The sequence below is a fragment of the Drosophila virilis genome, chromosome X, assembly GCF_030788295.1.
Source record: "Drosophila virilis strain 15010-1051.87 chromosome X, Dvir_AGI_RSII-ME, whole genome shotgun sequence".
NCBI classification, from domain to species: Eukaryota; Metazoa; Arthropoda; class Insecta; order Diptera; family Drosophilidae; genus Drosophila; species Drosophila virilis.
Window position 1 is genome coordinate 943,775 of NC_091543.1, and position 24,648 is coordinate 968,422.

Below are 24,648 nucleotides of genomic sequence, written 5' to 3' on the forward strand. Positions count from 1 at the left end.
TTCCTCTAATTAAACTCCAACCCCGAAAGCTGTTGCTATTCGAATGCCTTGGATCTGGCGTCGATCTCATGGCCAATGCAGCTGAGAATCATCTCTAGCTGCGATTGATTCGTTTTTGACAAACGGAAAGAAAACAAAGTCTCTCTACACATTGTCAAGTATTTCTCATAAATCACAATTCTCTACAAATTGATTTCGAAATTTCTTTCCAAAAATGTTTCACAACGTAATGTGCGCCTCCGGCCGGGCTGTGCTGCCCGCCGAACTGAACTGTTTCAGCGAATTGGCGCACACTCATCGTTTGCCGGACTCGCGTTTATTTTACGAGGATCACAAGTTTCACACGAACATGCAAATGTTGCGCAATCGTGACGGCTTGGGTCCGCCTCTGAAGCGGGGCATGGAACGTTTTGCGGCACGCCAAACGGGCCGGCTACCATTTCTGCGATCGAGCAACTTGATGGAGCACGTGCTCACTGGCCGCCTCGAGGACATCTCCTTCGAGGATGTGCTCAGCCAGCCGCAGCACGATGAGCACTTGCATCAGCCGCACATCATCGTGGAGCGGGCCATGGGCATCTCTCTCTAGACAACTACATACTTCAATGCATTCTCTGTTACATGAACGTAATAATAAAAAAAAACCAACCCGTTGCAGCGACAAAAAAAAACCCTAACGTGGAAGTGCTCGACTAGCAGATACCCTAAGTCATATAGATGACTTCGGGTATTATTCGTTTATAGATAAATTATAAGAGTCTACTTACCAAGTTTTTTGTTCGCTAAAAGTTGACCAGTTCCTGCATCCAATCAAATATATATGTAATCTGTAAAAAAAAAGAAAAGCCTTTTGTTAACTAGTTAAACACTTCAAAAAAAAAATATGCATGGCTTTAAAAGTAATTTTTCAAAAAAGAGTTCTTTCCATCTCAAACATTTGTTGTGCTCCCTTTCCAATTCACGCAAAATCTATGCACAGAAAAAAAAAATCACATTTCTATGTGATATATTGGGGGTATTCGATGGTGCACAGAGCAAAAAAAAAATAGTTTTTAACATTTTATTATTGTCATTGAAATAGTTAACATTCATACAATTATTGATTTTTCAATTATTTATTATTGTTTATTACATATATATATTTATATATATGCAATGTATATAGTTTCGCATATTGAATAACACACATACCATAAATATGAATGTATATTGAATAACTATGAATATTTCGAGAAAAAAAAGGAGAACTTTTCGACTCAATTACATCAAGCACACTGAAAGCAACAAACTAGGGGAGTGGGTTGGGGGAGGGGGGTGAGACTAAATAAAAATAACAATTGAAATTATGTTTGCTATTTTTTTATATATATATATATGTATATAATTTAGTAAAATTATTATAATAAAACATTCAGTTTAGGTTTAGGTTAATCCCTGGGCGGCAACATATATATATATATATATATATATATATTGATGCTTGCTGTGAAAAGAAACAAATGCAGGCGTTCTACCGATCTCTCCATATATATACACATATAGATATATATAGAGGTCTAAACTACAGTTGTTATGCTTAAGGAAACAATATATAAGATCACACATATCGAGCAAATAAGCAGCAGCAGCAGTTGACAACAATTGAAATAGAAATAGAATTTACTCGAGAAACTAGTCTAAAATGCAGCCAAGTAAATATATATATATATATATATATATATATATATATATATATATATATAAATATTTTGTTCTCATGCACATATATATCTATATATATATATATATATATATTTTATATGCTCTTACTTTTAAGTTTTTTGCTAAAAATGTGCTTTTTTTTGTTTTTGTTTAACTCGCGCTAGAATTTTACAAACCTATTTTGGTTTACGGCTTTTATTACATAGTTGTTTTTATATATATATATATATATATATATATTCGTTTTTTTTTTTCAAAACACACGCATTTAACTTGCAACAAGAGATACAATTATTAATGACTTATATTGAAATACATATGCAAGCAACAGTTTGATTAAATTAAATAATATGCTTCTCTTTGCTTTGAGTTTGTTTTCTTTCAACGTTCGATAACATATATACGCATACATACATCTATATATATATATATATATATATATATGTATACATATATATATATACAAATATATAGATATACATATATATATATATATATTTATGTATAGACGATAAAACATGTCGAATATAAAATTATAAAGTTTCACATTCTTTAGATCTTATTTTTATGCTGCTCTGCAGTTACGTGTATATTCGGCGCATATCTTTAAATAACTCTCTCTCTCTCTCTCTCTCTCTATATATATATATATATATATATATATTTATATATAAATCGATTTCCGTATGGGTATCGGACGCATCTAACGTTAGAACATTTAGAATATAAAAACAAAACAATACTAAAAAAAAAAAAATAATAATAGTGCGCACACATACAATCCACAGGCGGGATTTAACTCTAGGCTCGGGCGTGTCTGAGGTGTGTTCTTTAGTCGGGTTGTCATTTTTGTTGTTGTTGTTGTCAGGTGTATTATTTATGCTATATTCGTGGGTCGTTTTGCCCGGACAACACAAATGGATGGCCTGCCTAACTCGCAACACGCTGGAGCCGAAGCCGATGGCGGAGCCGGAGCTGTTTAGATGGGCACATAGTTGCCCTTGGGCTTGTAGAAGAGCTGGCCGCGGAAGAGGCGGCGGCGTATCTCGCTGCCGAGCAATCGTTTCTCCTTCTTGATTTTCTTGAGGACGCCCTTGTTCTCCTGGGCGCGACGCGACAAATAGGGCAGTACCTCCTCAACGGGTCCATACGGTATATACTTGTAGGCCGAGTAGCCGGCCTGACCTGCAAGGCGAAAGATTAGTAGCATGAGCCAATAGCATTGGAAAATGTTCATAGAAAGTCTCACCCAGCGGGAAGGTGATGTAATCGCACATGCCCAGTAATTGACCAAAACAGATGACCTTATCCTCTGGCGAAATGCCAATCGATTTCATATTCTCGATGGCAAAACGTACCGTATCCTCATTATGCGATGCAACCATAATGCCAATCTTGCGTGCATCATCGTCCGAATCCTTCAGCAGCTGCAAGTATCGAAATTAATCAAATAAAAACAAAATAAATTTTTGGCTTTTTGCCTTTTGCACTTTCAGTGTGAATTTGTTTTGAGCATTTACCTTGATGCGACGCAAACACTCGGCCAGCGTCTTGTGATACATGTCCGTGGTGGCCTCGTAGTTGGGATTCACGGGATCGGCATAGCCGAGCGCCTGGGCGCGTGCACGCTCCTGATCCATGTAGGCGCCGCGCACCAACTTGGCACCGAAATAGAAATTCTGTCGCTTGGCCTGCTCCAAATCGGTGACCACCTGCAATATAGAACAGTTCAAGGATTAACAATCAAGTCATTTAGGAGGAGGGAGCTTGTTGAACTGGGCTCACCTCACGGTAGGCCTCACGCAAATAGCACTGATAGGTATTGAATACTATGGCCTTCTCCTTGTTATACTTGCGCATCATCTCCAGCGTAATGCGCGAAATCGCTGGCTGGAAATAGGTTTGCTCCGCATCAATCATGATGCGCACGTCCAGCTCAGCGGCAGTCTGTCAAATATAGTCAAAAAATTAATTATTCATTCCTATTTTGTCTCCAATCTATTCTCAATGCTTACCTTTACAATTGTGTTTAGACGACGTATCATGTTTCTAAACATCTCTTCCTCTTTGGGCGCTATTTGTGAGATCAGTCGACGCATTTGACCCGTTATAGGATCGGGCACGCGAAATGTGTCGCTCAGCTGTGAATCTTCATCTACAATGCCTGACCAGGGAAACAGATGCAGTATACTAGAAGGTAGAGACGGGGCAGAGTTAGATAAAATCATATTTAAAAGTGCAAAAGCTACTTTATCAAACGTTCGTCTAGGGTCTGCACCTTGAGCGTTTAAGGAATTGATAGATAAGTCATATTTTGCTCTATTTTCTTTTTTTTGCTTTATAATAAACCTGAGCTAAGCTAAGCCAAGCCAGGCTAGCCTCACCTCAGGTTGCCTTATCTAATTTAAAATATACTTAACTGCACTCAACTAAACTAAAGCAACACAACACAACCTAACACAACCTAACCTAACCTAACCTAACCTAACCTAACCTAGCCTAACCCAACCTAACCTAAGCTAACCAAACTTAACATAACCTAACCCTAACACATTTCTCCTCATCTTCTCACCTTATCTAACACAATATATTTAAAGCGTTTCCCACCTCACCTAACCTTGCTTTCTCTTACCTCACCCCTTCTCGAAAGTATTGATTGATTACAGTTTAACTGTACAATCAATTTCACGCGCAGCCAACTTAATGTGCTCGTCAAGTTATTTGGTGCTGCCAGATCGCTCGATAAGAAAACGGCTTCAAAGTAATTCATACCCCTTTGCGAGGTATTTAATTAATGAACAAGACAAAATGCTTTCTTTTTTTTTTTTCAATAAAAAAACGCTAGTTCAACTTACTAATTTTTCTTCTATTTCAATTGTGTCTTCAACCAAAGTTTGCTTGCTTTAATATTAATATAAGACTAGATTTTTACATTGGGCAAATAAATATCAATTGGCGTCACATTAGAAAGTCATAAATCTATTAATACAGCCAAATATTAGCACAAGCTAAAATTGAGCTGAATAAATTAGTAAGCGCAAATTATCTATTGAGAAAAATAGAAGTTAAATTTAGGCAGACCTAATAAAAAGTGCTAAATAGTATTTAATTTCTTGAATTAACATCATAAACTATATTCAAAAACTAGCGAAAATGTCGTCGACTAAGCTGGTCTCACGAAGTGGTTCAAACCCTAAACCGAAAAGCCTAAGCCCTCCCAGCTGGGAATATTTGGGAGTAGGAGTATGAGCAGGAATAGGAGGAGAAATAGGAGCAGGGGTAGAAGTAGGAGTGCGAATAGGAATAGGAGAAGTAGTAGAAATAAGAGTAGGAGCAGCAGTAAGAGTTGGAGTTGAAAGAGTAGGAGTAGGAGTTGAAGTAAGAGGTGGAGTAGGAATAGTAGTGGGAGTGGTAAGAGTAAGAGCAGTAGAAGCAGTAGACGTCGTAGAAGTAGGAGTAGGAGAGGTATAAGAAATAGGAGAAGAAGAAGTAGGAGTAGTAGGAGCAGAAGGAGTAGAAGTAGAAGTAGGAGTAGAAGTAGGAGTAGAAGTAGAAGTAGGAGTAGAAGTAGGAGTAGGAGTAGGAGTAGAAGTAGGACTAGTCAGAGTAAGAGTAGTCGGTGTAGGATTAGTAGGAGTAGAAGTAGGAGTAGTCAGAGTAGGAGTAGTCGGTGTAGGATTAGTAGGAGCAGCAGTAGGAGTAGAAGTAGGAGTAGAAGTAGGAGTAGAAGTAGGAGTAGAACTAAGAGTAGTCAGAGTAGGAGTAGTTGGTGTAGGATTAGTAGGAGTAGAAGTAGGAGTAGCAGTAGGAGTAGAAGTAGGAGTAGCAGTAGGAGTAGAAGTAGGAGTAGAAGTAGGAGTAGAAGTAGGAGTAGAAGTAGGAGTAGAAGTAGGAGTAGTCAGAGTAGGAGTAGTCGGTGTAGGATTAGTAGGAGTAGCAGTAGGAGTAGAAGTAGGAGTAGAAGTAGAAGTAGGAGTAGAAGTAGGAGTAGAAGTAGGAGTAGAAGTAGGAGTAGAAGTAGGAGTAGCAGTAGGAGTAGAAGTAGGAGTAGAAGTAGGAGTAGAAGTAGGAGTAGAAGTAGGAGTAGAAGTAGGAGTAGAAGTAGGAGTATAAGTAGGAGTAATTGGTGTAAGATTAGTAGGAGTAGAAGTAGGAGTATAAGTAGGAGTAGTCAGAGTAGGAGTAGTCGGTGTAGGATTAGTAGGAGTAGCAGTAGGAGTAGAAGTAGGAGTAGAAGTAGGAGTAGAAGTAGGAGTAGAAGTAGTAGTCAGAGTAGGAGTAATTGGTGTAGGATTAGTAGGAGTAGAAGTAGGAGTATAAGTAGGAGTAGTCAGAGTAGGAGTAGTCGGTGTAGGATTAGTAGGAGCAGCAGTAGTAGGAGTAGAAGTAGGAGTAGAAGTAGGAGTAGAAGTAGGAGTAGAAGTAGGAGTAGAAGTAGGAGTAGAAGTAGGAGTAGAAGTAGGAGTAGAAGTAGGAGTAGTCAGATTAGGAGTAGTCGGTGTAGGATTAATAGGAGTAGAAGTAGGAGTAGAAGTACGAGTAGTCAGAGTAAGAGTAGTCGGTGTAGGATTAGTAGGAGTAGGAGTAGGAGTAAGAATAGAGAAAATAAATATATACGTACCCCTCCTTGTCCGATGTGACGTTCCGCAAGAACTGCTGTACATCCTTGTTGTCGCCAACGCTGGCATAATACTTCTCGAGATCCTTGATGGTCTTGTGATGGGTTAGCACGTTGCCCTCGCCGCCGACAAGTGCCTCCATGTATTTACGTGTGCGCATTATGACCTCGGATAGTTGCAGCTATTGAAACAAAGCAAATTAATATGCAATTAAATATAGAGCACAGCCAAAAATCAACTATAGGGTATATAGATATATATATATATATATATATACTCACCAGCAGCTGTGGACGGCCCAGCGCGGTCAATTTGATGGCCGTGATGCCAGTTCCGAAGGTGGCGCCTGTTGCAACAGATGGCAAGTTGTTCGATCGATCGGTTTGTTGTTCGGAAATGAGAAGCATTTGAGAGGTAAGTGAGAGTGCATGAACGCAAAGGCGCGTAGCAATACGAGGCGTGGCAAAAGGCGTTCAAGACAATTAATGCACTACAAGCTCACACACACACTAACACACTCACACACACACACACACACACACGTATATAGTTTACACAGTAAAAAAAGTTAATCGAAATAAAAAAAATCGCAAACAAAATCAACGCAAAGCTAACTAAAACAAACACACAAAGCAAAATGCTAAATACGAGATTTCTGGCTTTCGATTCCGAGTAGTTTTTTTTTTCTAATTTACGTTTTTTTTTTATGTCTCAATTGAACGTGAATTTAAACGGCTTACCCGTTGCCGCAGCACGCGGCTCTTTCCTATCGTCGTCTAGATACACACACACATGCACACACACACACACACACACACAGACATTTGGGTTTGGTTTTTTAATGATTTTTTGAGGTTAGTTCAATTCCACAACGGTTAATTGGGGTTAGTTCAATTCCAAAACGTTTCATTTTAATTTTTTGTGGTTAATTCGATTCCATAATTTTGATTTTTTGAGGTTAGTTCAATTCCACAACGTTTCATTTGAATTTTTTGAGTTTAGTACAGTTCCGCAACGTTTCGTTTTGATTTTTTAAGGTTAGTTCAATATTCCACGTTTCGTTTTGATTTTTTAGGGATCGTTCAATTCCACAAAGTTTCAGTATGATTTTTGAGGTTAGTTCAATTCCACAATGTTTCATTTTGATTTTTGAGGTTAGTTCAATATTCCACATTTTGTTAGTTGCGTTTATTGTTAACAATTTATTAATTTTATTTTCAGAGAGAGAGAGAGAGAGAGAGAGAGCGGAAGAGTCGTTGCCGTTGGTTTTGTGAGAAAGAAAAATGCATTCGAGAGAGATAAATTAATCAAAATTATAATTTAATGAATAAAGTTATCGCAAGTATACAAAAAAAAAAACTAGAAGCTACAAATGTATCTAATAGAAACTAAGAAAGTGTGCTGTTAACTTCGGCATTCCAGAAAATGAGATACCCCTTAAAAGACATTTACCAACTGTTCCTGATATGAGCAAAAAGACATTGAAACATTTCCTACAACTAGAGTTGAAATGTTTATTTATAAGATAATCTCATTCAATATCTTACAAAGCGAGGGAATGTAAAATCTGAAATCTTTGAACCTTTGTAATACCAAAAAAGCCAAGCAAAACAAGTTTTTGCCAAGTTTTATTTATTACCAGTCCAGTTTCTGACTCATTTAACGACCCGTTCCCGAGGCACATTTCCGCTTATAAATTCCGTTGAAATAAATTTTCCGGATTGTAAATAAATAAATCATGTCAATTAGATATGTTAATTATTTGGCATTTATCGAATTTTTAAAATGCCATTGAACTCGGAATTTGTGGGCTTAAAAGCTCAAAGTGAATGGCAAAAAATTTCGATGGGAAACATTGGAATGAAACACGTGCAGGCGGAACAGCTGGAATTGGGCCGAAATATTGGCAAACTGGCATGCTAGACATACTTAACATTGTGTTTCTATAACAATTCGCGAGCTTAAATGTATTTTATTTCAATCTTTCTCCTGTTTAGCCTCAAATTTGCAATTCTAACCTCAAAAGTGACAAACCTAACCTCAATGTTTAGAAAGTCGCTAAAAAGAAGTACTGTATAATAGAGTACAACTTATGAACGAGGTAAAAGCAAGAGAAAAGCAAAAAAAAAAACAGTATTAAGCTAAGCTTAAAGAAACGGAAATAGGAAACACAGGGTGCACAGGGTTGCACAGGAATGCAGCACAGGGTTGCACACGGCGCATGCTTTTTTGAAGATTGGCCAACAAAAAATGATGTTGAAGAGAAGAAGGAGGCGGAGCTTACCGGAAACGGCCTCCAGACACTTGATGAATATCTCCATGTTGCGTTCACAGGTTGCCTCGTTCAAATAGAAATAGGTGCGTGCGCTGCTCACCTTGTAGCGACGATCGGCAAAGGATTTGTCCACATGATACTGCGGCAAGGCGCCCGCATCCTGGGCATTATCACCGGTGCTCGAAACGGAAGATCTGCGAATAAAAAATGAACCGAGGTGAGTATGTGAAAAGTTGTTTCGGCTGCGCATAAATCTGGTCTGTGGCACGTACTCAACTTCACGTTTCTCGGCCTCCTCCTGGGAGATATCCTCTTCGACGGAATAGTCCAGGATGGGCTTGACGCCGAACGAGCGTAGTCTGTGGCGGCGTTTAACGAGTTGGCAAGAGATTAGAGCGGAAAAAAACAATGGAGCATTAGAAATGCGGCTTAATAAAAACGGAGGCTAAAAACGGGTGCGGGGCAGGGCGCAGGGCGCAGGGGTATGGATGGGGATAAATATTTAATGCTGTGCATGTATGTGGGGAGGTAGTGTAGCCAAAATAAACATGCCACATGCCACAAATGAGCGTCGCATTAGTTCAAGTTAGTTGGATTTTCAAAATTTGTTCAAGTTTTCAGTTTGCATTTCAGTTAAATGACTTGGTTAAATATGGCGATGATAAAAAAGTAAATAGAATCGTTTGGATATACGAGATTTGGGCACCTCTCGAGCGCGGGAACAATCGTGTGGCGATTCTCGCCGGCCACAAAGTGCCCGTAGAAGCTGGACTTCATCAGTATCACAAACAGTTTGCTGCCCAGCACGGCGCGAGCGACTTTTAAAAGCTTTTATTTTTCGATTTTGTTTTTTTGAGAAGGAAGAAGCGTTGCACATTGTTTATCGGTTGTGGTTGTTATCGATAGCATTACGGTTATGTTGATTGTCCGTTGTTAGGTTCAAGTTGATCGATAGCAGTACGGTAATTTGGTTTAAAGGCAGTTGCTCATCGTTAATCGTTTGAGTTAATCGATAACATTGCGTTTGATTGTTATGAGAAGGAAGTAGCGTAGCACAGCGTTAATCGGACAAGGTTATCGATAGCAGAGTATGTCGATAGCAGTACGGTAATGTTTTATTTTTAAGGAAGAAGCGTAGTACATCGTTAATCGGATAATGTTATCGATAGAAGATGTTATCGAAACAAGCGGTTATCGATAACGGCACGCATATGTATTATTTTCAAGGAAGAAGCGTGACACATCGTTAATCGGATAAGGTCGATCGATATCAACGGTTATCGATAACAGAGGTCATCGATTAGAGTACGGAAATGTTTCGTTTTTAAGAAAGAAGCGTAGCACAGCGTTTATCGGTTATGGGTTATCGATAACCGTACAGTTGTATTGATTGTCGTTTTTTTTTGCAGTTTATATTTGTTGTTTTTTTTAGGCATAGCGCAACAGCAAAGCAAAAGTCGAATGGAAGAGAAAAGATAAGAAAAGAAAAAAAGAAAAGAAAAAAAGAAGAAGAACAAAAATATGGTGTTAGTGGATTCAATAATCGTTATACAATTACCTTTCCAATGTGGGTATTATCTTGATCTGATCCTCACCAGCGACAAAATGGCCATAAAATGTTGCCTTCATCAATGCTGTAAATAACCTTTTACCCAATATTTTGTTTGACCATTTCATAAGCTGCGATAATTTCGTTTTTAGACAAAATTTTAAAGATTTGTTTTCGTTTTTATATTTATATAAATCAAGGCATATGTATATATTATATATATATTTGGGTTTTTTTTTATTTTTTAAAAGGAAATTGCAGAAAATTTCAATGTACAGAAAATACGCAACGAGCAAAAGAAGGGCAAAAGAAAATATCGCATATCAAAAAGAACTCATGTTTTCCTAACTCAAAACACACAAAAACACAAAACAACAACTCATTCATATACGAGCCTCTCGCTCGCACACTCACGCCGCCCACGTCATGTGGGCAAAGATCGAGGCATATTTGTCACCTTTCTTTTTCTCTCTCTCTCTCTTAAGGCACATAAATCATTTGGAATGCCGCCAAAGCGCACACCATATGCAATGAGAGCGCGAGAGAGCGAAAAACCCAAAAGACAGACGATCGTGTCAAGGCCAAGCGCGATGACACAGCATGAGGCGAACTTGCGGCGAATATTTTTAAAGAGAGTGCGAGGGATCGTGGAACTGAGCAGGGCTGAGCTGCACTACGCGCGCCTGCTCAAGTAATTAAAATGGTAAACGTCAAGCAGCTGCCGTAAAAGCTCATAAAACAAAAAGAAACGACAGGAGCTTTTTTTTTTGACAGGCACGTGTGATGGACTTAACGAACCGGTTGACAAGACAGGAGGGGGGGGGACAGACTGTGACAAACCAAAAAGAGCAACTAACTGTGTACATGTCGCATGTGTGTGTGTGTGTGTGGTTTTTCAAAACTGGTTACATAAAAATTGGCAACGCCGTTGTCTCGAGTACATTTGTTTTAGTTGTTCTCATTTTTTTTTTCGGCGAATGCTGAAAAGCAAGCACAGGTGTTCGATTTTGAGCTGTGGCCCCGCGTCACGAGACCTGCCAAACAGACGAGCGGTAAAAATAGAATCGGGGAAAAAAACACACACACACACATAAGAACAATTAACATGGCTATTAAGTTGCCAACAAATACAATGTGCACATGTACAAAAAAAAAAAAGAAAACAAAAACAAACACATCAATTTGTTGTATTTGCAGCGCTGCGATTACTGCAATTCACGTTAATCAATTTTCCATTAAATCGATCAAACTGTTAACTCTGTAATAATAATCGATAAGCATATGTATATGTACGCAGGCAACAAAGGCGAATAAAACACACCCACACACACACCAACACGTATACGTAATAAAAACAACACATGCATATGTATTTACATATACATACGAGGGCGAGAGTCGCATTTGCCGTTTTGATTGGCGCGCTTTTGGGGGCCTGCCTGTTAACCATTTACATATGCACACACACACACACACATAGATCGAGAGATGTGCGTATGTGTGCGCCTGACCGACCGACTGACGCAGCTGGCGTCTGCTCGGCTGGCTTGCGCGCAGTAAACAGCACCGTTCAGCAACGGCCTCCAACAAGGTCATAAAATGCATTTGATTTGCACACCCGTTGAGTCACAAGCTCATTCGCATACACTCTGAGCATCCCCCCTACACTACACACACACACACACACACACACACACACACACACACACAAGCCAACCAATTGAGGCGGCAATTAGCGCTGCATTCACTCAAATTTTGATGTGTCATTTAAAAGCCATCAAGGCGCAGACAGCTCAGCAGAGGGGGCAGGGCGCTGTCAGTAGCAGGCAGTTAGACAAGAGGCAGCTCAAGTTAGACAAATGACAGACTGAAATAGACTGAAGATTGTGCACAGAGTGTCGAGAATATAAATAGAAAACTGAATATTAGTATAACACAGCGGCGGGGGGGATGGGCAACGGATGCTAATACTTTGCTAATGATTACTTTATATAACACTGAGCGTAACGAAAGCTTGGGAACTGAAAAGAGAGAGAAAATTGGGCTTCACAATGCAACTTAACAGTTAGCATGTCAGAGAGCGGCAATCAACGACTATTAAAGAGACATAAAGATCAGGACAATTAAAGTAGACTGTGCTTAGGCTCAAGAGCTAAAGAGAGTTGAATGAGTGGGAATTGAAGAATAAATGCATTAAGCATTAAAGAGAACAAACTTGCATAATAAGAGAGTCGACTAACGGAAGGATATTGGGGGAATTGGACTTTGGCTCAAAAGCGAGAGTAAAATCTTTTCCAACTTTTATACTCAATAGGACACATGCAAAGCCGAACTCAAGAGAGAGGCCAACCGGCCGACCGACCGACCGACCAAATTTAAAGAGCGTGAGAAAGACTGGCAAATAGGACAAATGCATTATTGAGCTGTTATACCCAATAGGACAAGAGCAAAGCCTAAGAGCTACTGTAGTCTAAAGAGAGTAGAGATGTAGATAGATAATGATAATATTGTACACAGATGCATAGGTTGCATTGCGCCGCTCAACTTACCGTCATATTGTGCTCAACCAGCTTCTCGCTGGAACAGATCATGTACACCATATAAGCGCGCACCAGCTCCCATGTGGTTTTGCTCTTAAATGCCGCTATCGGATCGTTGAAGCTGACATCGAGTGGATCGCGCTGAGGCTTGCCCTCGGGCTTCGATTGGTAGGGCTTCGCATCGGCTGCGCCCCGTTTGGCTGCGCTGCTGCCATCCTCAGCGACCTCCGAAATCGCCACCTGCGCCTGCTGCTCACGCGCCGCCGAGTGCAGGCAGCGAGCGCCGTTCAAGAACTGATTCTGCCAGCGCAGCGCATACCGATGCGAATGCAGAGCGCTCACCATGTCCAGAGCAGCATTTTGGTTGCCGCTGCTTGCGTTGGCGTTGACGTTGACGCTGGCGCATGCTGTATGTAGGCTTCTTCTATGGCAACGTTTGCCGTTGTTGGAAAATGCCGCTGCAGTGGCCAAATAACGGTTGCTGCTGACGCTGTTGATGCTGCCAACGTTGCGACTGTAGTAAACGAATTTAATTGTTGTACGTGGGGCGCTCAAGGAACGAAGTTGAGCCATTACAGAGCGGAATAGATGGCCGTGGATTCCAAGCTGATGTTACGACTCCTTTCCAATAAATATAGCGTGGGAGAGAGAGAGAGTGAGAGAGCGAGGCCGGGTGAGAGGGCAATAGCTGCTCTTCGTCTGCTTCTGTTGTTTTCTTCTTACGGTTCACACAATTTGCACACACGTTTACTTCTCTTGTTCTTGTTGCTGTTGCTGCTGCTGCTGCTGCTTCTGCTTCTGCTGCTGCTGCTGCTGCTTCTGGTGCTATAAAACAATCTCACAGCTGATTTTGTGTGTTATTTTTTTTTTGCTTGCGTTTCGTTGCTTTTTGCCTGCGCTGTTCTTGCTGTTGTCTTAAAGCTTTTTTCCTCTCTGCAAGAATTATGTGTTATACAACAATTGCAAAAAGGGGAAGAAACAGCAAGAGCGAGAGAGCGTGTTAAAAAAAAGAGAGAGAGGGAGAGAGAGAGAAAGGAGAGGTTAGAGAGCAAACAAAACATACGAAAATTTGACACACACAACTTGTGCTCAAATACACACGCACACACACACACACCACAGACACACATACTCAAAGGCACGCACACCGTACACCGCACACCGCACACTAAACAATGTGCACGAAATTAAATTAAAAGCGAATTTAAATTTCAGTTGCTTAGCTTCTGCTTGAATTGTTGACGTTGTTTTTCTGTGTTTGTTGTACCTGCCTTATATATTTATTGTATTTTTTTGTGTTTCCTTGTTGCTCTGATTTTCTTGATTTTTTTTTTTCGTTTTGCGTTTTGCGCTACGTACGCCGAAACGTTTGGCCACGGCAAAAGCACAGTTCAAACTGTCAAGACGACAGCGGCGAAATGCCAACCGAAGGCGCAACGAGCCGAACACGGCCAGCACGAGCACAAACACGAGCGTACGACCGACAGGCAGGCAGGCCATTCATCCTGCGCTATCGTTGTCACCCGCCTCGCTTACATAATGGTTGCGGCGCCCACGCAAAACTTCGCTGTGTGACGTCACGCCCACCAGCCTCCGCTTGCGAATCACGGCGAAATAGACCATTGGGGGGCGGCGGCTTTAATGGGGGCTGAATTTTATTTTGTTTCTTTCCTTACTTTTTTTTCGTTAATTTAAATTAAAATGCGCTACAAGTGTTGACCACGACAATGACAATTGCCGCGGGGCCAAGCACTAATTGGTGTTAATTCAAAAACGTGCAGGGAAGCCAACCCCTCCCCGCTTCACCCTTTATCTATCTATCTGTCCCACTCGTCAGGCCAGCGAGACGAAGCCGACGGCGAATATTGTGATTGCTCATTTTAATTTATTAGCGTCACGCTAAATGCACAGCAGACGAGACGCAGTTGCCGCCGCCGCAGCAGCCGCAATCAAATTAATATTAAACTTGGCGGGTTTCATTGCGCACAGATTTCATTACACTTAATTATTGTTGCTGCTGCGGCGAGTGAGAGCAGTGCAGAGAGCGAAAGAACCAGAGCGAGAGAGCGAAAATTGCGACGGCGTCGCGCAATTGGACAAAAAAAAAAATGCAAATTCATCAAAAGAAATTGTTTTATGCTGCTGAATAGAATAGCTTACACTCACACACACACACACACACCCACAATGTTGAGCATGGATAGTTATATAACCGTTGCGTGCGCTCCGTTACACTGACTGAGATCCTTATATTACCCATACATGCACAAGCACGCACACACAATTCGCCCGTTGACCAATTCGCCGCCTTTTTAATTTCTCTATTTATTTATATTTATCTGAATGTTTGTGCCATTTTTGTGCTCTATCCGTTCGGTGTGTGTTTCTTTTTCCAACAACTTACCCTCTCACACATACATACAAATTGATATACACAAATAAGCATATATGTGTATATGTACATATAATGCGCATACGTCTCAAACACTTTCAATTTCTGATGCGCTCTTCGAAATATCGAAAACTGTAATTTCAAGCCAAAACGGTAAAAGACATTTTACCATAGTTTTTTTTTTTTTTTTTTGTTCTTTTTGCGCTGCTGATTAATGAAAGCGGACAAGAAGGTTCTGATTCAAGATCTGACAACAAACTCGCTGCTGCCGTTATATGCGTACCTCAGCAAATGGATTTTGGTTGTTGTTTTTTGTTTTTTTCTAAATTTGTTGTTCGTCGTGTGGCTGTTGCACGTTTGCTCGGCTGTCAGCGTGTACGATACAGATACAACCTTAACACAACTGTGAGGGTCTGAATGCGCGCACCAACTAAATTAAGGCCAACATTGAAGCGAAACTGCTGGCGAAAGCTCACACGAAGCTTGCGAATGGGTCAAAACCGAAACCGAAACCGCGTGTAGCACAGACGCAGCGAATGCGGCGAACAGCAGCAATGGCGGCAATGTCAGCTGTTAGCTGTTGTTGTCTGTTGCCTTTTGAACTGTTTGCTTTGCACGTGAGGTCTAACAAAGTGCACATAAATCACGCGCTCGCCATTTTATTTGTTGCTTAACACAATCCTCGCGTATTTCACGACCAATTGGAATGCTGTCGCTTATCTACGCAGCAGACGGTTGGCTGCGTTCGCCAAGGCTTATCTTGCACATACCATTACACACACACTCGCACACACACACATGTATAAATACGCAGCACCGGCTAGCTGTTTACTGTTGTTCTTTGTGTACGCACTAGAGTTGCAACAAATCGTTCTTGTTAAGGTTCACTTGAACTGTTCACTGAACTAAACGAACCAACGAAGACTCAAATGATTGTTCGTCGTCCTAGTATGGTTCGAGCAGTTATGCGACTTACACCAACAAAACGAACAACTTAAACTGAAACTTACACAATATTGGAACTAACAAAAGCAATTCGAAAGATGACACTGAAATGAAAGCTTTGTTTGTTCATTAGGAATTGAACAACGAAACCTACTCATTTTATATGAACTACCCTGTGCAACTCTACTGGAGCCGCTGTGCATCTGGCAACGCCGCCGACTTGCACAAAAACGAAGTGCACACGATAATTATCGATAAATATCGTTGTGCGGCATTTGAATTGAAATTTAAGTTCTTACATTTGTTTTTTATATGAATATATATGTATATATATTATATTAGGTATATGTATATGTTTTGCATGTTTCCACTTTCACAATAGATAATAGATAATAAATTATAGCTACTAGTTGTATTAGAAATAATAATAATATTAATTAACAGTTAATAAGCGCAGCACATGTGCATATTTTTTGTAATATTGTTTGCTTTTCCAAGAAAAAACAAAAAAAAAACTTAACAAATCTAGCAAAACAGAAATTGAAACTATGCGGCGCCGTTGTTAACAAATAACAAAAAAAAAAAACATAAATGTTGATTGAAAAAAAAAAAACAAATATTTGATCTAAAAAAACGTTTTGCGCTCTGCAATTAACTTTAACATGTTGCGTGCCTGGGTGTATGTGTACGTGTGTGTGTGTATATTATATATATATATATATATATATAAATATGTGTGTGTGTGTGTGTGTGTGTTTACATAATATTATTGACTAAATTGTAGATCCAACGAATGTCTATTTACTCTCAATGTGTTAATGCCGCACAATTCTCTCAATCTAGAGCTACAGCTAGAGGCACGTATATATCATCATTTTCATCATTGACATCATCATCATCATTGACATCATCATCATCATCATTGACATTATCATCATCATCATCATCATCATTATCAAAGGAAGTTAAAACAATAACAATTACTAGATATATATCTATGCATATATATATAGATATATATATATGTATAAATACAGCGCCTGACAACAAACTAGAAACCAAAATTTATGCGCGATTCTTAATTTGTTTTGTTTTCAATATATGTGCATATATTCCACAGCTTATAATATCATATATATTATTTGATTGATATATGTGTTCTAGCTTATATTATATTTTGATTTATTTTCGTTACACGAGCCATAGTTTTTTTTTTTTTAATATTTTTCCTCTTTTTGCTTGAAGTACTTTGCTGCACGACAGCGCAATACCCTGTTAAAACAGCTAAAAAAAAAAAAAAAAAGGTATCTACTTGCTGGCAGTGTCTCTCAAACTGTGACTTGCAAATTGATCTAGGCGTGACTGATGCATACTTCTTTTTTTCTACCTCTCTCGAGAGATATCTAGAAATAGAATTTTTAAACTATAGACCCCTAGGGGGCGTGGCTAAAATTTGTAAAAAACTTTTACGTGCACATTTTAATATTGGATTTGTTTCTATTTAGTTGAGTTGCAAACAAAGTCAATTGAATCAATTGCTTAGAAAGCAGTGAAAGTGCCTTTTCTTTAAGCTATCTGTTAATAATTTGTTGTTAAGCTTTGCTTGTTTTTTTTTTTTTTTGTTTGTTTTTTCCTTAAGTCTGACTTTCCAACTAGGGCCTATTTTGAAAATTGGTCTAAATTTGGTTTGGTTTCTAATTGGTTGTCAATGCCTGTAAATACATATGCGGATAAGTACAGTCGCAACAAAAAGATGTTGCTGCTGCTGCTGCTGCTGATGCTGCTGCTGCTGCTAGTTGGACTTGGTCAGCTCGGTGCGATTGGCGGCCACCTCGGCGAGAATGAGCAGATCTGAGGTAGTGGTCACATCATAGCCGGCCGGCTCGTAGACGGACAGCGTCGAGGACGATGACGACGACAGCGGCGGCGATGCGGCAACAGTTGCTGTTGCTGTTGTTGCGGCAACTGTTGCTGCTGCTGCCGCTGCGCGCGTCTCATTGAAATAGTAGCAACCATTTATGGTCAGCGGCAATATGGAGGCCACCTCCTGCTCGATGGCGCTGACATCGCGACGCGTGATGCTCTCCTTGCGCGCCTTGCGCTTCTGGCTGCCCACGGCAGCAACAGTTGCTGCTGTTGCTGTTGACACGTTGGCAACAGTTGCTGCTGGTGTGCTGTTAGTGTTGCAGTTGGGGTTCCGTTGCTTTTTGCTGCTGCTGAATTTCTTCTTCTTTTTGGTGCTGCGCTTGCGCTGCAAATAGGCATCCAAACTGAGCGCCGGCAGCTCCCTGATCTTCTCCTCCAAATCGAATTCGTTTGCCGCCACACGCACCGCTGTCGTCTCCGGCTCCGGCAGCAGCTGTCCGACTGAGGCGACAACGTTGTTTGTTGGCGAAATTGGCGGCGTGTTGCTGTTGGCATCGTTGTTGCTGCCGCCACTGTTGAGGCGACATTTGGACTTCTTGACAATGGCCGCCAGTTGGCCAGAATTGATTAGTTCCTGATAGATTTTGCCCTTGCAGCTGCGCGCGGTCTTTAGCTTTTTGCTGGGCGTGCCGCGCTCCTCCTCCTCGCTCGAATTGCTGCCGCTGTCCAGCAGTCGCTTATTATTATTACAATTATTATTGTTATTATTATTGTTGTTGTTGTTGCTGGGCATGTGCGTGCTCAGGAACTGTGTCGTCTCGCTGAGCACCTGCTGCAACGCATAATCCTTGTCCGGCACACTGCCCGCATTGGCGCTGAGCAATGCGCTCAGCTCACCCATTTGCGTCTCGTCCGCAAACTTGAAATAGTTGCTGCGCAGCATATGCGCCACATCATTGGGCGCCCACTGTAGGTGCTGCTGTGGTGCATGCGGCTGCAGCGGCTCCTCATTAATTTGTCCGGTGGACGCGTTGCTGGGACGGGTGGCGAGCGTGCGCAGCGGCGGTGCGGGCAGTTTGTACCATTTGAAATTGGGATTGGCATTGAAGAAGGCATCTTTGTTCTGCAAAAGCAAAAATGTTCTTAATTATTTTCTAGAGGATTACGATAGAAGAAGACTTCGATGTAAGCAGAAACTTGGTCATATTTAGGAATCATGGTAACAAGCTGTTGTCTTGTATTTATTATAAATAACATTTTTAATAACAAATCGAAGCTAGGGTCAAGATATCTGGAGAAGGACAACAAATGTTGCTTACAAGAATCCAATTTTTGTCGAATTAGGAAAAGTTTCTTGGCGAAAGTCTTAGGTCTAAAACACAGAAGGTTACAGAATATATATATATGTATATATATCCTATCAAATCGTAGCTGTCTCCTTCTATGCTTTATATTATAAGAGCATCTTTTATCGGACCACAAACAAACATTGCAGCAGATCAGAGGGAGAAGGCGCGAGCAACACGCAAGGGAGATAGAAAGGAAGTGCGGGCGAGAGGGAGATATATATAAAAAAAAAAAACCTAAACAAATCTGTGTGCATGCATTTATGGCACTTCCTACTATTCAAAGCTTAGCATATTGTTAATATTTTAATTAAAATTTTTTCAACACAACATATAAGTCATATTGCAAGAATAGCTATCATAATCTTTTATTATTTTCATTTTTCATTTTTATATGTGCCCAAAAACAGCTTAATTGCTTCTCGAAATTAGCAGCTCGCATAGATTAGATAAATGCGCGGCTAACGACTTTTGGCGCACAATTTAAATTCGAACATGTTGCCAGATTGCTTAATTAAACCATGTGGCAGCACCACCAATGAATGTTTGGTAAGTTTGGCAGCAGCAAATGCAGCTCAAGATTTGCTGTAGCTAAATTGTGATATTAATTGAAATAAAATTGAAAAAAAAAGCGAAATAAAAAATTACTTAAGCCAAAAGAAATAATGAGCACACTATGATTATATAAAGATCAGCTGTTGTGCTCATTATTGCTGTTAGTATTTTCTGTTCACAATTTACATATGTAAGCCAAACATATTGCCAGATGGTTTGCTAAAGCTATGTGGCAGCATAAAACGGTTAATTAGCGAAAGTGCAACTAAAATGAATTGAAATTTTAAATTGCTGTTAACGAAACGGCGTATTATTGAAAATGCATTTAATGCTTACCTGCTGCGCCAGATCGGTGAAGCACTGCTTCTCCTGCTCATCCAGTGCGGCCCACCAGTCGCCGAGTATTTTTGTGATGGCTCTGTTGCATTTGTAGTTGAACGATTTTTGGTTATATTTAGGTATTTATTTGTTGTTGCCACAGCGTTGCCAGACTTACCGATTCTCCAGCGATTTGTAGCGCTCTTTGACAATGGCGCGATGCCTTTTACAGAATATGAGAAATGCGTTCATGGGACGCCGTGCATGATGCTCCGGCCGCATATGCTCCTGATCCACCTTGGACATCAGCTGCTCCTGCTGCAGTTGTAGTTGTGGTGCTGTAGCTGCCGCTGCCGCCGCCGCCGCCGCCGCTGTTGCTACAGTTGTTGCCGTTGGCGTCACAGTGACCACATCCACCTCGACATGCTCCTCGGAATCATCATCATTGTTTGTGTTGATGGGCACATTTAGATGGGTTTTCTTTGTTGGCTCCCGCCCCCGCTCCTCTTCCTCATCATCATCCTCATCCTCCTCGTCGTCATCGTCGTCGTCGTCCTCTTCATCCTCCTCGCCCAGTTCGCTGCTGCTGCTGTGCTGATGTTGATGTTGTTGCTGCTGCTGCTGTTGTTGTTGTTGCTGCTGATGATGATGCTGCAGTTTGGCATAATTGTGTACATCTTCGATTTGGCGAAAGGCATTTTCTTGGTCCTCAGTCCTTTGTTGTTGTTGTTGTTGCTGTGGCATTGTCCATGCTTCAATAAAGGCACTTTTGGCTAACCCTGTTGTTGTTGTTGCTAGTTGCAACTGTTGTTGCTGCTGCTGCTGCTTGTTGTTGCTGCTGGACTGAATGCTGACTTGTCTAAGCTGCGGCTCTTTGGTGCTTGCTGAGGTATTTACTTTGCCAGGCGGCATCCATTTCAGTGAGGCGCCTGCCTTTTGCTTCGGCTGCTGCTGCTGCTGTTGTTGTTGTTGTTGTTGTTGGGGAAAAGTCATTAGAAAATGCTTTGCCTCAACTTCGGTTGATGTTATTTGAAATATTTTTGGAGTGGTTGTTGTGTTTGTTTCTGCTTTTGTTGTTGCTGGGGCGGCATTGTTGATTAAACTTTGGCTTTTGTGCTCATTTGATGCTGCTGGCACAATTTTAATGCCACTGCTGTTATTATTGTTGTTGTTGTTGTTGTTGCTGCTGCTGCTGTTGTTGTTGTAGTTAAAATGCAGTGTAATTGCAGCAGTCGCCGCAGCACCTGCGCCCGCACCTGCCACACTAAAACTGTTGATCATATTTGGTTAAAATGCGCGCCGCGTCGCGTCCTGCTGAATTGCATGGATTTTCTGGTTTGATTATTGCCGTTGGGCCTGCGAAATAAAAACCAAATATAAGCAACAAATTCAAATAGGAATTTCACAAATGTGTATCACAGTGTGTGTGTGTGTGTGTGTGTGTGTGTATGCGCTACTGTATACGTATGCGCATATGACAGTGCTACCATTGTAGCTTAAAATTGTTAACCATCTGGCAGCACTGCGCGAGTTGCTCAGTTGTTTACAAAATAAAACGGAGAGAGTGGGTGGGCAAGGTATGGTAAAGAGAGCGAGTGAGGTAGCAAAAGAGCGAGCGCACAGATGATATTCGCAAGCGTTCGCTTTGTGTGCGCCAACCACTAACAACAACATGTATCAGCTGTGTGACGTTTGACGGTGAATATGCACTAATGTGTATGTGTGCGTGTGTTTGCCATTGGCACTGACGCGCCCGTTAGTCGCAAAACAAAAATAACACAAAAACAACACACACAAACAGGTTCAATTTTAATTAAATATTATTAGAAATTGTTTGAAACGAACAGATGAAATAACGACGACAATTTATTGACCACTCGATATTGATATAAGTTGAACTAACTCTCACTCTCTCTTGCATTGCAAACTTTAAAAATAATATACATACAGATGTGTATGTGCACATATGTATGTTACATACATATGTATGCGCTTATGAACAAAGCAGCAAAAGTATGTATGTATTTGGATGTATGTATGTATATATGTATGTATGTTACTGGCACACGGACAAACAATTGAAACGTCAGCGTATACATAAGATGTAGGTATGCATATTTTGCATAAATAAAAACACTCATTTCGATTTATATGTATGTATTTATCTACATACATATACGAACGCACAATGAAAAACACAACATCGGGGGAAAACAGCAATAAGTCAACTACGCAGCGCGAAAACCAAAGTTTCCAATTGCATGGAATATTTTTCAACACTGACAATAATGTTAAACACTGGCTGCCAGCTAGCCAATTATTGCAAATAACTGTTAAGTCGAATATATTTGACTGGCGGTTGCCTAGTTAACACATGTTAATTAATTATTAACATTATTTGCATTTTTTGTTGATCGCTCACTTTTGCCAATTCCACTACTGCACAATTTGCTGACTATTTTTTATACATGTACATATATTTTTTGTGACTGCCCGTTACCGTCGGATTTCATATAACAACATAAGCAAAAAAAAAAAAAAAAAAAACTACTGTGAACATTGCTACGTGTACAGCTGTGTGACCGTGTGTGTGTGTGTGTGTGTGTGAGAGAGAGAGCGAGAGTGCGAATGCGCGCAGTTTCTGTATGTGTGTGCGGGAGATGCCGATGCCGTTGATTTGCCGTTTTGTTTTCGATGCGATTACTTTGAACTTGATTGTGCCTGTGTGCGAGAGATGTACTGCGCTTAAAGCGCTGTTGTGTGAACGGCAAGTATTTGTAAATTTTAACTTGGGATCCATCTCCAACAGTGTTGCCACTTGACGCATTTGTACCGTGAAAAGTGCAGCCATAGTGCACAGCTGTCAGCTGTTACACCGTTGCTTTGTTATTGCTGTTGTTGTTGTTGTTATTGTTGTTTCGCACCAGCCATACACGGTCAAGGCCAAAGCGTTGTCGGAGCAACCATTGATGAGAGGTGGTTGCCAGACACGAGGATTGGGGGTGTTTTGTGGCGCCGCGCCGTAACCTTCAAACAAGTTCTCGTTCTAAATTCGCTTCTAGGTTATGTTTCGTGTGGCTTAATAATAAAGGGGGCGTAAGACAGGAATTGTGTGTTGCATTTGAGTGCAACAATTTTTTTTTTTTTTTTTTGTAAATATGCATGCAATAATATGTACATACATGTATTAATGTTATTTCTGTGATGTTTCGCAGTGTAGTTCATTTAAAAACAAAGATACAGATATGGATATATGTACGTACATATATATATATATATATAGAGTTGCCTATTTATATATATATACGTACGTGCACATAAATATGGATGTATGTATATATGCAGGCAATGTAGACGCGCGCACACAAACAAACAAGCACACACACACACACACACACACACACAAAGTCGACAAGCACAAAACAGCTGATGACGTTTGTTATTTTGTTCGCAGTGATTATTTTGCAAATAAAACGGCAAAGCAAAACGAAAAACAAAATGTCGTTGAATTTGATTTTGGCGTTTTGTTAAATGAAAACTTCAACACCGAATTGGCGCATTAATTAAGCACAATATAAAATATTTATTTATTAAACAATTTACTTTGAATTTCACCAACAATCGAACGGTGAATCGAAATCGCAATCGAACTCGTACTGCTCTTGTTTAATTAATTTTCAATGTTGATGATGTCAAATGAGAATGAAAACTGACTGTTTTTGTGTTGTGCGGATAGAGGCAACGGCGGCGACGGCGACGACGACGACGGCGACGGCGACAGAGAAACGGTCGTCGTCGTCGTCGTCGTCGTTGCCTGTGTTTCGTTCAATTGAGCGCAGCAGCAAAAACAACGAAAATGTATTTATTTTTCTGTTTTTGTTATTGCTTTTGCCAGCGTGCTTGTGTGCGTGTGTGTGTGTGTGTTTGTGCGCCCAATACAATCGCACAAGCAAATAGGCCCGGTGGCGCTCGCTCACTGTTGAGAGCGAATATTCTGTTCTTGTTCGTGTTCTTGTTGCCAGTGTTGTTGGCGACTCTCTTGCACTTGCGTGTGGGGCTCAGGCTCAGCTGTTTGACTGCCTGTTACTGTTGTTTTTGTTGTTGTTGATGATGGAAATTCGTGTGCAGTGGATTTTCATATGCAAATTGGGGCAAACAGGAAGAATTTGGTTATCCATGAAATACATACATACATACATAAATTTGGTTTCTTTCAGTTACAATAAGTATTGCAACAAGTACATTTCTTCTCTTCGCTGCATGCATGTATGTTTGTGTGTGTGTGTGCATTGCTGTGTTTTTTTTCCTTTGACATTTTGGCAATTTGGAAGGTTCTGCTATTGCATAATCAATTTTAACAGTTTGTTTGCATTTGCATTTGCCCAGCGTTGCCTACACCAAAGCAGAGCAGCAGCAGCAGCAACCGCAACAATGTTATTGTTTTTCAAGGTCACACACACATGCAAGCGCTACAACGTCCCCAACACCCACCGGCCATCATCAGTTGAGTTCAATTGTTGTGTCTTACCGTTCGTTCGTTCG

The 24,648-nt window shown here is 40.6% G+C and overlaps 2 protein-coding genes and 1 long non-coding RNA gene across 6 annotated transcripts; 1 reads left to right on the top strand and 2 right to left on the bottom strand.

The window, feature by feature from the left end:
- Nucleotides 1-1,046: 1,046 nt before the first annotated feature.
- On the bottom strand, nucleotides 1,047-13,332 carry slgA (proline dehydrogenase slgA). 4 transcript variants are annotated; one of them, XM_032440447.2, is made up of 12 exons: nucleotides 12,694-13,332; nucleotides 9,302-9,423; nucleotides 8,868-8,954; nucleotides 8,605-8,789; nucleotides 7,061-7,096; nucleotides 6,602-6,666; nucleotides 6,323-6,501; nucleotides 3,717-3,891; nucleotides 3,487-3,648; nucleotides 3,222-3,413; nucleotides 2,951-3,128; nucleotides 1,047-2,886 (listed from the first exon to the last, which is right to left on the bottom strand). In XM_032440447.2, exons 1-12 carry the CDS (start codon nucleotides 13,255-13,257, stop codon nucleotides 2,681-2,683), a joined length of 2,151 nt encoding a protein of 716 aa, XP_032296338.1. In that variant the 5' UTR covers nucleotides 13,258-13,332; the 3' UTR covers nucleotides 1,047-2,680. The 4 variants fall into 4 exon arrangements, with proteins under 4 accessions (XP_032296338.1, XP_032296337.1, XP_032296340.1 ...); XM_032440446.2 differs by lacking the exon at nucleotides 9,302-9,423 and adding an exon at nucleotides 10,154-10,275; XM_032440449.2 differs by lacking the exon at nucleotides 7,061-7,096.
- LOC138911546 (uncharacterized) lies at nucleotides 6,677-7,732 on the top strand. The gene is made up of 2 exons (XR_011417263.1): nucleotides 6,677-6,734; nucleotides 7,542-7,732. It is a non-coding gene; the product is annotated as an uncharacterized lncRNA (long non-coding RNA).
- A 141-nt stretch (nucleotides 13,333-13,473) lies between the features above and the next one.
- On the bottom strand, nucleotides 13,474-21,387 carry bbx (bobby sox). Its single transcript, XM_002058263.4, has 4 exons — nucleotides 20,285-21,387; nucleotides 20,125-20,206; nucleotides 16,087-19,010; nucleotides 13,474-13,617 (listed from the first exon to the last, which is right to left on the bottom strand). The coding sequence occupies exons 1-3, from the start codon at nucleotides 21,385-21,387 to the stop codon at nucleotides 17,814-17,816; spliced, it is 2,382 nt and encodes a 793-aa protein (XP_002058299.3). The 3' UTR covers nucleotides 13,474-13,617; nucleotides 16,087-17,813.
- Between the last annotated feature and the right edge of the window lie 3,261 nt (nucleotides 21,388-24,648).

What these genes read in the sequence shown, in the direction of transcription:
- slgA (XM_032440447.2), bottom strand. Translation starts at nt 13,257, where the DNA reads ATGGCTCAACTTCGTTCCTTGAGCGCCCCACGTACAACAATTAAATTC. An exon ending in GCCGCGTGCTGCGGCAACGG is followed by an intron (nt 6,667 to 7,060) that starts GTAAGCCGTTTA and finishes CTGTTGCAACAG; the next exon opens with GCGCCACCTTCGGAACTGGC. An exon ending in TGCGTGAGGCCTACCGTGAG is followed by an intron (nt 3,414 to 3,486) that starts GTGAGCCCAGTT and finishes TCTATATTGCAG; the next exon opens with GTGGTCACCGATTTGGAGCA.
- bbx (XM_002058263.4), bottom strand. Translation starts at nt 21,387, where the DNA reads ATGATCAACAGTTTTAGTGTGGCAGGTGCGGGCGCAGGTGCTGCGGCG. An exon ending in TACAAATCGCTGGAGAATCG is followed by an intron (nt 20,207 to 20,284) that starts GTAAGTCTGGCA and finishes CAAATGCAACAG; the next exon opens with AGCCATCACAAAAATACTCG. An exon ending in TCACCGATCTGGCGCAGCAG is followed by an intron (nt 19,011 to 20,124) that starts GTAAGCATTAAA and finishes TTGCTTTTGCAG; the next exon opens with AACAAAGATGCCTTCTTCAA.